A 16,547-nucleotide genomic window follows, 5' to 3' on the forward strand; every position below is an offset into this window, starting at 1 on the left:
GGGCACCAGAAGCAAAGCCTGGAGAACAGGGCAGTGGGTTCTTATAAGGAAGCCCCAGGTGACAAGCAGCAAGGGTGACAAATTCTATGAATCAGAAAAGATAAAAGTATGTCAAAAACAATGTAGTTGTTCTGGAAAATGGTAAAATGTGGAGCATTGATAGAATTAGTGAATGCCCCCCAAATCTGATTCTCTCTGTGAGGGGAAGGAGGAACTGGTGGGAAGTAAGTGTGGTACTGGTCTTTAGAAAAGGGTCTGCAGAACTGTGTCCTCCGAGGTGGCAGAAAGCTTTCGTAATGACCTAGTTGCAATGGTTTCTGGATTGCTAGCTTTTGCTTATATTCCTTTTGTGGTTTCTATTCCCTTGTGACTCTCTCTCTCTCTCCCCCTACCTCCCTCCCCACCTATTTCTCCTTCCTCTCCCAGCCTCTTTCTTCCCTCTGTTCTCCTTTAAGGGAGGGAGATGTGTTGTTTGCTCACATGGTCTCTCCCATTTTCTTCCATCCCTTTCCTCCACTTTTCCTCTTCCATGGAATTCTCAGAGAGGCAATTAAGAAAGTTGGTGTCCTGTCAGACTGTGACCTGTGGGACTGGCAATTGGAGGTGTTTATCTACAAGTCCCAATAAAGAAGTGTTACTTACCTTCCGTCATCTTCAGTTAATTCACTTATCTTCTCAACCTCACTGCTGGGTCATCTAGAACTCCATGCGTCTTTTGGGTACTAAACTCAGACTGGTTTTGTATGAAAATGCAAATACTATGAAAGCTTTGGACAAGGTACGCACTAGGGTCAGCAAGAGTCGCAGATTCCCGGGTTGTCATCATGGAATGATAGTCTACTTTACTGAAAGCAGAAATTATGTTATGTTAAAATTTATTTATTAAGCGCTCGTACGCCCGAGGGCTTCATGGCGCTATCGAGGGGGAACATAACACATTGTAAAACTCAACAGTAAGCCTGATAAAAAAGCCAAGTTTTTAGAGAATGTCTAAAAGTGAGAAGATCTGGGCTCTTTTTTAAAGAAAACGGTAGCGAATTCCAAAAGGTGGCTGCAAGATGGTCAAAGCAGCAGCCGCCAAGGTACTTGGGATTTGTTTAGAGAATGTAAATGAAGAGTGGTCCTTAGGCTGCTGGAAAAGGTTTCTTTCATGTAATAAGAAAAGGATGTATGACGTTACCATGCATACTATTACCACGCATACCATTACAACGCGGTATTTACAACGGATACCGTTACAACGCATAGCGCTTTGAGGTGCTGGATAGTGGTAAGTATAATTTTATATTCCAACTCCAGTCCCCGTGGATACTAGGGAAGGTGTTGGATATAAAATTAAACTTATTCCCTATCCTAGAGCGCCCCCCAGCGCAATGTGTTATAATGGTATGCGTGGTAATGCCTGCATTGTAAGTGTAGTGCGTGGTAAAAAATGCGTGGTAAACGTTGTATACCATAAGAAAAGCATATATCGATTTAAAAATGTACCTGGGTTCTCTTTCACGAACAGCACTAGAAGGATTCGAGGCTCCTGAAAAATTGACCCAATTCAATAGAGCTACTCTTATAACTAAGTGGTACTAAGAAGGACTTAAAAGACCGAGCAGAGGCACTCTAGTATTACGAGAAAAACAAACAGTGAATGGAAGGTATTGATGTCTGTTCATTGGTCATCACATTCATATTCAGAGCTTTTCTTGGTCCCGATACATCAAGAGAGTAAGAGCTAAGATCCTGTTACTGCTGCAGCATCACAGTAAATATGTATTGTTTTTAAAGGGTGAGTATGGTGCTACATATTAGTTACTGGGGTCTACCATCTACATTAATTCCTTCCTATGTTTTTCCCTCTATTTTTTCCTACTTCTCATTCCCTGCTTCTTGTGTCAACCTATGTCCATATTTCATCTGTTATTCCCTTCTGTGAACACTTTACATGTTCCTCTCAACTTTCATCCCTTTTCTATCATTCTTCCCTTTTTCTCCCTGCTTCCTAGTCCATTTAAGCTATTGGTTCTCCTTTCCTCATTTCGATCATTGCAGTGGACTTTCCTTCTCATATTTCTACACCTTCTTCTAATCTCTTCACATTGAACTTTCCATGCTTCCTTAGAATTTTCTACATCATACCTCTCTTGCTCGTTCCATCCTTCTTTTCATTTTCTCTGCTTTAAGCTGTCCTTGACTCCCTAATTCCGTATGTCCTCTTATTTACTCCCATTTTTCTTCTTTTCATCCATTCTCCTTAATATGAAACTTCCCCCTACTACTTCTTTACCTCAAAGACCACGTCGCCGAAGATGCTGGTTTTGAAGTCAGGGCCCACTGTCACGAGGGCGGTCTGTTTGGCCTCATTTTGGATGTTGAGGATGGTTACAAAGTTGCTGTAGTTCCAAACGCTGTATCCAATGATGTTGCCAGGTGGGCAATGGATCTCCAACTGCAATATACAATGTGTCAGTAACCAAGAGTGTGCACTCAAAACAATTTCTAGTTATATGGCTGTAAGAAGTGTCATCAGAAGATCACATTTCAGAGTGTTGAGACCTCAATCAATAGGGGATCTATGTCCAGGCTAGGAGGGGCACATGGTGCAGTACTCTTATGAGGTAGCAGAGTATTCAATGAGGATACAGGTTCAGAAGTATTACTTTTTCACACCCGTGAATACCTCTGTTTGAAAAATGAAAAGATGACATGGTAATAGTAGAATGTGAACCTGACCAGACGCAACTTTTCATAGAACACAAAGTTGCTGTCTTCATTCACTTGAATCCATCTAGCTCTGGAATTGCAAGGACCTTACCTCGCTAGTGCAGCAGGAGCACTGGCAGTTCAGCAAGAATTGAATCACTTCTTTGTTATTGTTGTCTAGGACATGGAGGTTGTAGAGCGGACAACAGCATTTGACTTCCTGCTTGGCAAAAAATATCCTCTGGTTCAAGGTGTTTAGAATTTCATAACTCCGTCCCCATCTTTGCGTACTGGAAACTTAAAAAACATTATTTGATCACATCCCAATAACACCATCTTCTAGAATACCATTCCTGCATGTTTAAAAGTCATCATCACACACAGAATTCCCACCAGCTAAATATTTGTTAACAAACACATACACTTGATGAACCAGTGTGGTCTTTTTCCCCATTAATGGATCTAGTCCATGGTCATCATTATCAAGGACAGAGGCAATGATGTTCAGATATGATCTTTGTCATCGACCAGGAAAAAGGTGACTGTATCCAAATCTTATAGAAAGTCATGTTCAGCTAGGACGGAGACAACAATATCAAAATATTTGTCATCATCCAGGGCAGAGACATCAAATTCCAGGATTTATTGTGGTGATTGGCCAAGAGAAAGACAAGAATATCAAAGTCTTATCAATACTAGCCATTAAGTAGGGCAGAGACAAAACAAATCTAAAGCTGACTCATCTTTGTCTTCAAACATTGATGAGAAAACAATGGTCTAGTTGATTGGGGTCATCAACCATGCCAGAGACCACATTAAGAACATTGTATTCATTGTCACCAGCAATCCTGGTAGAGTAAATTGAGCATGTCTTGTTTGTAATCATCATCAACTGGAGTAAAGACAAAATACAAACAAAACGAACCAACTCTTTTTAAATGGTTTTCCCCAACAAAGGCAGACACCAGTATGTCAGTCCATTTGCGATAGTCATGTGTAAAGACAGAGACAGCAGTATCCAAGTCGTATTTGTAATCCTCAATCATGACCATTATTGCAGTATCTTTAATCGTTGTCATCAATAAAATTCAAAGACTTATTTATAGCCCCCATTAGCCTAGCAGGAAGAACAATAAATAACTTGTAGTCATCGTGTATCAGGGCAAGATCACAATGAATGGATCTTATTCCTCTACACCCACCCATGTATAAACAACTATTTAAGTTTTAATCATTATCATGCCAAGAAGAGGAAAAACACCCAAGTCTTATTCATGGTCACCCAAGACAAAGACAACTTTATGCAAATCTGGTTTGGAGACATCTTTAAGTGGAGCAAAGACCAAGACAGCCCAGTCCTATTCATCACCATCAGTAACTTCAGAAGAGGCTACCATATTCATCTCTTGTTCATACTCATCATGTACCAGGACAGAGGAAACAATATCCAAGTCATTGTCATTAACACCCAGAAACCAGGTCTTATTCATCACCATCATTAGCAACCAGGGCAAAGATAACTTTATACAAATCTTGTTTATAGACATCTTTAACTGGAGCAAAGACAAAGACGGCCCAGCTATATTCATCATCGTCATTAATCACATGATGGACATTCATTTCAAAGTCTTTCATAATCATTATGTAGTCGGACAGAACCACAATGTCCAAGTCTTTGTAATAGTCATCATCGCCCAGAATCCAGGACTTATCATCATCATAAACCATGGCAGAAACAACGCTATCCAAATATTATTCATTGTCATCAATTAGACGTACAACAAAAATACCCAAGGCTTAGTCATCATAGTCATCAACCAGGACAAAAAGCAACAATTCAAAAAGTATCATGGACCAGAATAGGAGGACAATTTATCTTATTCACCACCAACTACCAATGCATGGACAAAGATATTCAAGTCTTGTCCATTCTCCTCATCAACTAAAAGTAGGAGGTAAAAACAACTAAGTCTTATTGGTTGAAAACCAAGACTGAAAGAGGAGACGGACTAGTCAGGTTGCACTTCATTCAGTTTCCGAGATATGTTTTAGACCTGAGCACTAATCATCCGGCATTTGTCGCCCTCAAGTTCCAGTGATTCCAAACTTGCTGAAAGCAAGGAGGCGCACCAAGAAAGAATATCCAGTCCAGTATAATTCTTGAAGAAATTCCAAATTCATGCACAATAAATGAACAACCAGCCAATGTGTTTCGTTCCCAAGATACATTCATGGAACTTTGTCAGGGCTGTAATGAAATCACAAAAAACACATGATAAACAGTCATAAATAATAATAATGTAAACTAATACATTATCGCAATAACGCAACAATGACTATGAACTTAAATAATTAAAAGGCACATAAGGAACACAGTAAACACAACAGAGGATAACACATTAAAAATGACTTAATTGAACCACAGATTTTGGACATTGGTAAGAACCCAAGTTTTCAAAAAAAACAGCAGATGCCTAATTTTAATATCCTAGAAAAAGTTAATTACAAAAATTAACACTTAAACCAATTTGACTGTATCGTCATTTTCACCCAAATTGCTGAAGATTTCACCTCAGAGCCAGTAAGATTTAACACTTTACCATAAATAGGATAGAAATGGGGTGTCCAATAACGAAAATTTAAAGCTATTAAAATATAGCTGCAATTGATCACAGCAGAACAGAATAGTGAAAGCAAGAGTACAGGGTCAAAGGGGGGTAGAGGGGAATCGGCAGGAGTCGCACGTTAGAAACGTATAGCTTAATAATGTGATATCTAAATTAATTAAAAGATGTGATAATAGTTATTTAGATAAAAATCTTAATCCTCACCTCTATATTAGAGTAGGCTAATACGCCACGAATGACCATCACGATTCAGTAGCAACATTATAATAATTGGGAAATCACAGGCCTGATGTCTGACACCTAGTTTGAAAACATATAGAAACACTTCAAGGGAGTGCGGATCAATGTACTCCGCTAGGTATGCAAGAAAAAAGGGCAAAAACCTGGGTTACAAGGTGCACAGGGACATTTGGGGTTACGTACCCTCTCTTTGAAGTTGGAACGATTAAAGAAACAAGAGCTAGCACAGTGGTGGGATGGGATCACTCTACAGCAGTATATTGATAACAAGAAAACTCACGGAGGTTTACGTATTTTAATTTTTCCAACCTTTGAAGATCTAAGCGAAGACTTACTGAAAGAGTGGAAGGCCAGTCTCGAAGGTGCCTCGCTTATTATGATGCAAATACTCAGGCATGCAATGGATAAAGGGGCAAAGCTGTTGTCAGAGATTGAGGTGGTTGAAAGGGAGATTGAGGCCTAGGATTTAGTTGAAAAAACAATGATATTTAACAAAAAGGGTAATTGAGAGCCACCACAATACCTTAAAGATAAGAAGATGAGGAAAATAATGTGTGATTATAGAGATTGTAGGAAGGCCACATCTACACATTTGCCAAAAAATATGACAGTTCAGATCCCAGAAGACAGAAAGAGAGGGAGGGATGAGACAGATGATACTCGCTCGGCAAGCAGCATCTCTATCTCTTCACAGAGTAGTGTTTCTTCAATCAGCAATGTGACTGAGATCCCTTTAGTGGAGGAAACATCCTCATTCCTAAAGGAATTGGCAATACTGAGAATCAGCAGCAGACAACGAAAAAAGCAAGATCCAAAACCAGGGTAGCGGGAGGAGGTACAAAAGGCAATGCAGAAAGTGGTCAAGTAGACAGGGAGGGCATGATGACAAGATCAAAGAAAACTTAACATACGTTTGTATCCCTAGTGGGGTAAATATGGGGTCTCTACCTAGGAATGAATCTTGTAAAGAATTTTGCAAGACTCAAATATTGTGGAGAATCTCAACATTGACAGTGGGCTACGGCCCAAATCTAAATTTATTCCCATGAACTCTTACCATCAGAATATTGGCATTTTCCACAAAAAGGTAACAGAGGATTTATATAAACTTGAGTCCCCAACTAGATTTGTCAGTCAACCTTGTTCCAACCGGTCACCTAGTGAGAGGTGGGCCTTAGGCAGGCTTCATAGTGATGGCAGCATTGTAATGAGAAAAGCTGATAAAGGCAGTATTGTGGCTATAATCAATAAAGCAGATTATATGGATGAGATAAATCACCAACTTAGTGACGGTTCATGTTATTTACCAGTAACAGCTAAACCCAAAAGTGAAATTCCATCACTTATCAATTTAAAATTAAGTGAAAGGAGAGACATTCTCCTTGGTGACTCTGAATATACATTTTTGAAGATTGGACAATCTATATATGTTACTGAAGGTTGCTATTGAATCGAAGTGGCCATCATGACGTTATTAGCCTTCTCTTTAATACAGAGGTGAGAATTAAGATTAACATCTAAATAACTATAATCATATATTTTTATTTACTTAGATATCACATTATTTAGCTATACATTTCTAACACGCGGCTCCTGCAGATTCCCCTGTACCCTACTTTGACCCTGTAGCTTTCATTATTCAATTCTGCTGGGATCTATTGGAGCTATAATTTAATAGCTTTAACTTTTCGTTATTGCACAAGTCATTTCTACCCTTTTGTTTATGGCAAAGTATCTAATCTTATGGACTTTGAGGTGAAATCCTAAGCAACTTGGGTGAACATAATGATACAGTCACAATGGTTTAAGTGTGAATTTTTGCAATTAACTTTTTCTTTGATATTAAAGTTAGGCATCAGTTTCTTTTTGCAGACATGGATTCTCACCAATGTCCAAAACCTTTGGTTCTAGTAAGCCATTTTTAATGTGTTATCCTCTGTTGTGTTTACTGTGTGTCCTATGTGTCTCTTAATTATTTCAGTTCATAGTCATCGTTATGTTATTGCGATAATGTTGTATCAGTTTATGTTAATATGTATGACTGTTTGTCATTTATGTTTTCTATATGATTCATTACAGCCCTGATGAAGTTCCATGAATGTATATTGGGACTGAAACACGTTGGCTGGTTGTTCATTTATTGTGCATGAATTTGGAATATAGAAGTTCAAGAATGATACTAGACTGGATATGCTTTCTTAGTACACATCTTTGTTTTCATCAAGTCTTATTGGTTGCCAACTTCACCAGGGCAAGGAATATCTTAATATAAATTATGTTCATGGTCCTGTTCAAGTAGTGAAACTACAAACATAACCCACTAGCATTAATAGTCATCATAAATCACAAGATAGACAATCATATCTAAGTTTTTTTCATACTTCAGGTACCAGGGCGTACACGGCAATATCCAAGTCGAAGTCATTGTCGTTATCACCCAGAATCAGTCTTATTCTTCATCATCATCAAATGCAGAGACCACCGTAATCAAATCTTACTACAAAAATACTCAAGTCTTAGTCATTACTGCCCTCAACTAGGACAAACAACAATACCGAAGACTTATCAATAGTCCTCATTAATCAGGACAGTGACAAAAATAAACAAATCTTATTCATATTCATCAAACATTAGAGCAACCGAACAATATATGTCATATTCATCTGGTCAACCCTCAACCAGGGCTTAGACAATAAGAGCCATATCCTACCTAGTCATCGTCATCATCAACCAGAGCAGAGACAAAAATATGTATATCTTTTATTGGTCAACTTCATCCATCAGAGTAAAAGCAAAACTATTCACCCCAATAAACAACTAATATTTGAGGGCTGGGTGAAAGAACTCTTTTACATCTGTGGTCTGTAAGTAGTCATTATGTAATTATATATCATGAGCGGACTGTCCTACACTGTATTGACTCCGCCTTTATCTATTCCTTGTGAGACACGCTCTCAATGATCATTGGTAAGAACAAAAGGAAACCATAAATCAAGCCTTACATTTTTCTTGAATCACAACTTGGTCGATCTGAAAGTAAAAACAGAAAAAACACTGCATTAGTTCATCTACCAATTAACAATTTCAAATTATGGCGATGGCCATTCCACAGGTATAACAGAGAACGATGTAAGAACATGGTATGCCAAGAAGAGCACATGAGGGATCACATCAAATACAATACAAATAGTGACCATCCCTTGCAGGACAAATATCAGTGACCACTCACATGTATGTCACAATACGGAGTCACAACATATAGTCATGACCAAATATCATAACTAGAAACATGACTAATACAAATTAGGAAAGTATGTTTACATACTTAAGGATTGATTTACTATTCTTAAATCAACATCTATGGACCTTGAAGATACATACAACTTGCCTATAAATAATTATCTACAGGATACTGTGGTAGTCACTATTCAGAATACAATATTTTGGCTGAACAATATTTAAAACTTGATATTGTTGTAGAACACCAACACCCCCCCCCCCCCAGAGCATACATCTAGGTTACTAATAACAATGGCACGAAAACTTAATCAGCATAAAATGCCTCCACACAACTAACAAATACAGCCACGTCAGAAAGAGCCTACAGGCACAAAGTAAATACAGCTATAAATCTCCTTAACTCTGTTTGAATTATCATTAAAAGAACAGCTTCAATTATGCTTTGGATTTCTCACCATTTTCTTTTCAAACATCAGCATGGATATTTCTCAAAACACATGTTTTTCTATCAAATATGTACATTTCATATTGGGTTAACACAATCACAAATTTTTTTGTCCTTTTGGAAGAACTCAGTTTTTACCAAACAAATTAGTTTTCATGCCTGGTCTCCACATGTCAGCTTGTGATTTTCCTAGTACAAATGCATCACACTGACAGATTCTCCTTCACATGTCCAGGAATTACCATCACATTATGCAAATGATGCCCTTGAATTCCTCAAGGACACAGTCGTGCCATGGCTGTCTGCCACAATGCCATGAACCACCGCAGCAGATCAGTCATGATGATCAACATGTGATACCTCGGTTTCACTGATACCCCAGGGATTGGTAATCCCATTGAAAACAACTACTACGAATTAGAATCCAAGTGTGAGCTCTCATCACCACCAAGAGAGGGGATTTACAATATACATACATGTTCAAAACCAGAAGCAAAACACATAATGTATCTGATTGTGGGATGGAGTTAATGCAGCTTGTGGAAACCATTGTTCCACCTTGTTTTTGGAAGTTTTTCTACATCTCTAATTAAAATAGCAAAAAAATATAAACAATCTAAATGGTTCAACAAGACCAATGGAGACGAGGGGAAGACATCACATGCTCATACCCCACACACGCGTCCAACATGGCCCGCTTGTGAGATTCTATCCCCCTCATCACTTTATGAAACACTAGCTCTTTTAAAAAATTCATGGTCTGCAAAGTGAGGTTGTTCCAAGTCAAGTCTTTGTAGCCGAGCAGACCATCAATTTTAATCTGAAAGTAAATGTAGCCTATGTGAATAATTTTAAAATCTGCGCCACTTGGTTAAATAATACTAAGTGTGGAATTTTAGGGAGAAGAGGGGGCTGCAGCCCATCTCATTTAGTACTAAAAATCTCCCAGTAGGCCCTGCTCTTCCCCCTTTCATGCTGGGCTTCACAGCATAATGTAGGTGAAATAATATGAGCCGTGATGGAGGTACGTGTGAATGAAAAGGTAGAGGGTGAGGTTAGTAGGACCACTAGAAGCATCGTGATGGAGCAGTACCTAGGTTATACCACAGCAACACATCCACCACAAAGAATTACCACTACAGCAAAGTTACAACACTGCGTTTACCACTGTAATGAGGTAAGTTACAGTGAGTTAAGATACAGTGCATTACATTTACAATGGGTCTAAGATGGGTGGTTAGTGGGGCATAGGGGTAGTATGGGGTTTTAAGGCTCAGGGAAGGGTGGTGACTAGGGGTAATGGGGTGTTTTTAGGTATCAGTGATGGGTAGTGCACAGGGGTAAGGGATTGGCAGTGTACAGTGGTAATTAGTGGTATTTAGGGTTCAGTGGTTGAAGTGTATAGGGGCAGTGGTTGGGTTTTAGCATTCACTGATTTCTTTTTTTTTTTTTAGGGTATTGGTTACTAATAATACAACTCTATCAGTCCATCTATTGGATCAGCAAACCCTGGTCATTCCAAACTACGTGGTTCATGGCAAAGTGTGGGCAGTGGATGGGGACCCGCCAGGTGTGAATGTGGTGCCATCATTTTGACAAATGTGTGACTATGGAGGCCATGTCCCCTCCACAATATACCATGAAGCCTGTAGTTTAGTATGACCAGGGTTTGCTGATCCAGTAGAGGGACTGCTAGTGTTTTATTATTTGCGTGGTTGGACAGGATACCATAGCTTGAAATTCTTTTACCATGAAGAAGATCAGAGACCTAGTGAGGTTTAGTGGTCGAAACAAGTTGGCAATTATAAGATTTTTTAACTATAGAATTCTTTCAGGCCTAATGGCTCATTGTACGTCATCCTAAGACCAACTTTTAGTGTTTTTAAATCATACCAGAGGTACTCGTTATATAAAGAATTTCATTGAGTACACCTCTAAGTAGATTTGATGCTCCTACCTTGGTGTGAGAAGTCGTCAAATGATGAAGCCTGCCTCAATAAGTTGAGGGCCAGACGACCTCTCAAAAATCTTTTGATGACCCACGGCCTTAATAAGTCAAAAGCCAAATAGTAAGTTTTGGCTTCAGCATCCTCCAGTAGCTGGATTTAGGAATAGTATAATTTACTATCCAACTCTAGTGTGCGCAACAGTAGGGAAAGTGTTGGAATAGTTATTATACTATTCCTTATGTTAGCGCGCCCCCTAGAGCAAGTCCATGTAACAACTTCGTTGTAATGTACTGCGACGTAACAATGCGGTCGTTGTAACACATGCAATGTAATGGGGGTTTCCCACTCTGCACAAACTGGTGTGGCAATGATGCCTACATGCTGGGGTGAGGGATGAATACATGGCAACTGATCTTTACCTGATAGTGCTCTGTGCAAACTGGTGTGGCAATGATGCCTTACATGCTGGGGTGGGGGATGAATGCATGGCAACTGAGCTTTACCTGATAGGGCTCTGTGCAAACTGGTGTGGCAATGATCCCTACATGCTGGGGTGAGGGATGAATACATGGCAACTGAGCTTTACCTGATAGGGCTCTGTGCAAACTGGTGTGGCAATGATGCCTTACATGCTGGGGTGAGGGATGAATACATGGCAACTGAGCTTTACCTGATAGGGCTCTGCGCAAACTGGTGTGACAATGATGCCTTACATGCTGGAGTGGGGATGAATGCATGGCAACTGAGCTTTACCGGATAGGACTCTGTGCAAACTGGTGTGGCGATGATGCCTTACATGCTGGGGTGGGGGGTGAATATATGGCAACTGAGCTTTACCGGATAGGACTCTGTGCAAACTGGTGTGGCGATGATGCCTTACATGCTGGGGTGGTGGGTGAATATATGGCAACTGAGCTTTACCTGATAGGGCTCTGTGCAAACTGGTGTGGCAATGATGCCTAACATGCTGGGGTGAGGGGTGAATACCTGGCAACTGAGCTTTACCTGATAGGGCTCTGTGCAAACTGGTGTGGCAATGATGCCTTACATGCTGGGAAGGGGGAGGAATGCATGGCAACTGAGCTTTACCTGATAGGGCTCTGTGCAAAATGGTGTGGCAATGATGCCTTACATGCTAGGGTGAGGGATGAATACATGGCAACTGAGCTTTACCGAATGGGGCTCTGTGCAAACTAGTGTGGCAATGATGCCTTACATGCTGGGGTGAGGGATGAATACAGGGCAACTGAGCTTTACCTGATGGAGCTCTGTGCAAACTGGTGCGGCTGGGGTTCCTAACATGCTGGGGAGATGGGGGGGGGGGAGGAATTCAATGCAGTGGACTATACGACAGTGGGGGGTGTTTATAAGCCATGGTTTTCCCATGCTTTCCATAATCTGGGGACAAGGAAATGAGCATTGAAAACATGGTCTATTTGGAAAAGGATCACAATGTGCCCTTTTCATATCAAGCCACCTCCTTTCTCCCTGGGCCACCGTCCAGCCATGTTTCATGCTTTTGAACTCCCCATGCCGAAGTGTATCCCGGGCTGTGCTACTTAAATAGAAATGAAGAGATGCAACATGAATGAAGCAAAAGGTAGGGACAGACAGATGCCTAGGATGGGGTAAATCAAAACATGATTTAGTCCTCTAAGGAAAGATAGTGGACCGCATTTAAACCCTTATCAGGAGTCGTGGCCACAAGGGTGAGGAAAAGGACTGCCCAAATTTAGAAACTTGAAAAAGAATTCGGAAAGATCAGAGGAAGCAGGGTTCACAGTGTAGCAGCCTACTATCTGTGCTTCTGCAGAGCTTTGTATTGTACATACATAAAAAAAAAGAGTTACAATATTCAGTGGGGAAGTTACAGAGTTACAACAGTCAATACTTAACAGTAGAGACATAACAGAGATACAATATTCAATACAGAGTTACAAGAGTCGATACTTAATAGTTGAGATATGAGATGCCGCGCCTATCAAAAATGAATGTATCTATCCATCTGTAATGAAACTGGTGCTCATGTAAAGCGCTCTGATACCCGATGTTTCGGGTCTAGTTCCCGCTATACAAAACTCTATAAAAAAAATCAAATTTATAAAAAAGATGCAATATTCATATCAAAGATGTACAAAAGTTACAACTGATACTTAACAGTAGAGATATTACAAAAAATACAGTTTAGAGATACAACTTAAGAGCTCGAAACTGGGGCATTGCAAGAAAATTGCGTAACTAGGTATTGAATATCTGACCCTATGTTGGTTCATCTACTGCCATGCAGTTTCTTGTATTCTGCCCTTGTTATACATGGTCTGTTCTGCTCTCTCACTCCTGACATTTCAGCCTCGCTGTGCAAAGTGAAGATTGATAAATGACTGGCTCAGCGTTTGTAAGGTAACCTTTCTTCTATCTTTCTCAGGGTTCTTCTTGTTCTTCTCAGGGGAGAGCCAGGCACCTGATAATCGGAGTTTCGGGTCTGGTCCCATGGACTCTCACTTGAAGCAAAGGTCAGAAGAAACCTATAAAATGTGATGCAAACTGGAGAAAGCTCAGCGTTAGATGCTTGATTCTATGGAGGAGCAAATGCTGTAACCTTCCACAGTAGAATTAGGCAACACCAGTCTGCTGAAGAAACTAGGGCAGACTTCAGTAGACATGAGAGTATCTTTGCCTTATCTCTGACAGGGACTATGGAGATATAACAGATATGAGAGATTGAATGAATGAGATGGGTGGTGTAAAAATATAACAAACATGCCTCAGAAGCAATTTATGCTGTTGAGCTGTAACAGAAATGCATGGTAGAGATATGCCACAGTAATATAACAGAAACAGAATAAATGAGTTAGAAACTATGTAAAAATAATAAAAGACACCAGAAAAAATAGATACTGTAGAGCTATAACAAATACACATGGCAGAGAGATACCATGGAGATAAGAGATAGAATGAATGCGATAAATATGGTATAAATATAAAAAAGACAATAGAAGCTAGAGATACTATAGAGCAATAACAGAGGTACAACAGAGGAAATACATGAGCGGAGATAGTGTACAGACGTACAAGGGAAGAGGGATCATCTTCCAGAAACGAGAATCTAATGAATGATTGGTAGGTGTAAGCCTTACCTGTGTCAGGTATTCCAGCCCCGGGGGCACTCCTGGAATCTGTGCTACGTAGGGCATGATGGCCGTCTGCTGCGCTAGCGGGAGCCCTTGAAGTTGAGGAGGGATGTTCATTGGTCCTGGCCCTGGAGGCTGTATGGCATTGTAGCTTGGTGGGTTGTCATCCATGCCCTTAAATGGGGTGTTGGCGTAAACTGCAGAATAAACAACGTTATAAGTGCAGACCTCTGCGTAAGCTCTTAACGATCACGGAGCTCATGGTTGCCACCAGAGAAACCGGAGTTGGTTTAGGGTTTAGTGATTGAAGTGTATAGGGGCAGTGGTTGGGTTTTAGCATTCACTGACTTTTTTTAGGGTATTGGTTACTAATAATACAACTCTATCAGTCCATCTATTGGATCAGCAAACCCTGGTCATTACAAACTACGGGCTTCATGGCAAAGTGTGGGCCGTGGATGGGGTCTCGCCAGGTGTGAATGTGGTGCCATCCTTCTGACAAATGTGTGACTATGGAGGCCATGTCCCCTCCACAATTTACCATGAAGCCTGTAATTTAGTATGACCAGGGTTTGCTGATCCAGTAGAGGGACTGCTAGCGTTTTATTATTTATCTTATTTGAGTGGTTTGACTGGATACCATAGCTTGGAATTCTTTTACCATGAAGAAGACCAGAGACCTAGTGAGGTTTAGTGGTCGAAACAAGTTGGCAGTTATAAGATTTTTTGTAACTATAGAATTCTTTCAGGCCTAATGGCTCATTGTACTTCATCCTAAGACCAACTTTTAGTGTTTTTTTAAATCATACCAGAGGTACTCGCTATATAAAGAATATCACTGAGTACACCTCTAAGTAGATTTGATGCTCCTACCTTGGTGTGAGAAGTCGTCAAATGATGAAGCCTGCCTCAATAAGTTGAGGGCGAGAAGACCTCTCAAAATTTTTTTGATGACCCACGGCCTTAATAAGTCAAAAGCCAAATAGGAAGTTTTGGCTTCAGCATCCTCCAGTAGCTGGACTTAGGAATAGTATAATTTACTATTTCAACTCTAGTGTGCGCAACTGTAGGGAAAGTGTTGGAATATTTATTATACTATTCCTTATGTTAGCGCGCCCCCTAGAGCAAGTCCATGTAACGACTTGCGTTGTAATGTACTGCGATGTAACAATGCAGTTGTTGTAACACATGCAATGTAATGGTGGTTTCCCACTCTGCACAAACTGGTATTGCAATGATGCCTACATGCTGGGGTGGGGGGGGGGGGGGGTAGGGGGGGGGGAATACATGGAAACTGAGCTTTACCAGATGGGGCTCTGTGCAAACTGGTGCGGCTGGGGTTCCTTACATGCTGGGGAGGTGGGGGGGGGGGATTTCAAGGCAGTGGACTATACGACAGTGGGGGGTGTTTATAATTCATGGTTTTCCCATGCTTTCCATAATCTGGGAACAAGGAAATGAGCATTAAAAACATGAGGTCTATTTGGAAAAGGATCACAATGTGCCCTTTTCATATCAAGCCACCTCCTTTCTCCCTGGGCCACCGTCCAGCCATGTTTCATGCTTTTGAACTCCCCATGCCTGAGTGTATCCCGGGCTGTGCTGGTTAAATAGAAATGAAGAGATGCAACGTGAATGAAGCAAACGGTAGGGACAGATAGATGCCACCATGTGACTTTAGGCTCTAAGTGCCTCATTACGAGTTCGAAGGTGCGTGCGTGCCCTGTTCCCGCACCGCCAAACCCGTTGATGAACAGCCCGCCAGGTAAGGAGTTTTCTCCTGTCTGGCGGGTGGTTCTTTGGTGTTCCCAAAGCGTCGCAATTGGAATATCAAATGCAGTACCAGCACAGCATAAACTGCTGCATCCATGTCGTGCAGGTATGGAGGTGCATACACACGGGGGCACAACATGTGCCCCCCTCCATGCCCCCCAGGATGCGGAGGTGCAAGGGGGCCCTGCACGGCCCCCTTCATTTCCTCACTACCACACTTTTCATGGCAGTCGCCCCACCATGAAAAGTGTGGCAGTGAATATATTCGTAATATGATTGGTGGACCATAGCTGCCCTGCCAAGCATATTACGGCCTCAAGACCCCGCGCCACTGCCAGGAATCTCTGGCAGTTGCGGTGGTCCCAGGGTGGCCAGACTGCCTTGGCCGTAATACAGCTGTCAGAAGATCGCCACTGTTTCGCCCCGCAAGTCTGGTGATACGTGGACT

The 16,547-nt window shown here is 41.0% G+C and overlaps 1 protein-coding gene across 1 annotated transcript in view; it reads right to left on the reverse strand.

Moving 5' to 3' along the window:
- The window catches only part of LOC147678713 (phospholipid scramblase 1-like), a 72,687-nt gene that overhangs the window by 28,221 nt on the left and 27,919 nt on the right, over positions 1-16,547 (reverse strand). The window contains exons 3-6 of the mRNA XM_086946167.1: positions 14,333-14,523; positions 8,564-8,591; positions 2,807-2,991; positions 2,279-2,440 (exon numbers count right to left, since the gene is read on the reverse strand). Coding sequence (XP_086802293.1) covers positions 2,279-2,440; positions 2,807-2,991; positions 8,564-8,591; positions 14,333-14,523 — 566 coding nt within the window. The remainder of the gene's footprint in view (positions 1-2,278; positions 2,441-2,806; positions 2,992-8,563; positions 8,592-14,332; positions 14,524-16,547) is intronic.

Source organism: Lissotriton vulgaris, chromosome 12, assembly GCF_964263255.1.
Source record: "Lissotriton vulgaris chromosome 12, aLisVul1.2, whole genome shotgun sequence".
Classification (NCBI taxonomy): domain Eukaryota; kingdom Metazoa; phylum Chordata; class Amphibia; order Caudata; family Salamandridae; genus Lissotriton; species Lissotriton vulgaris.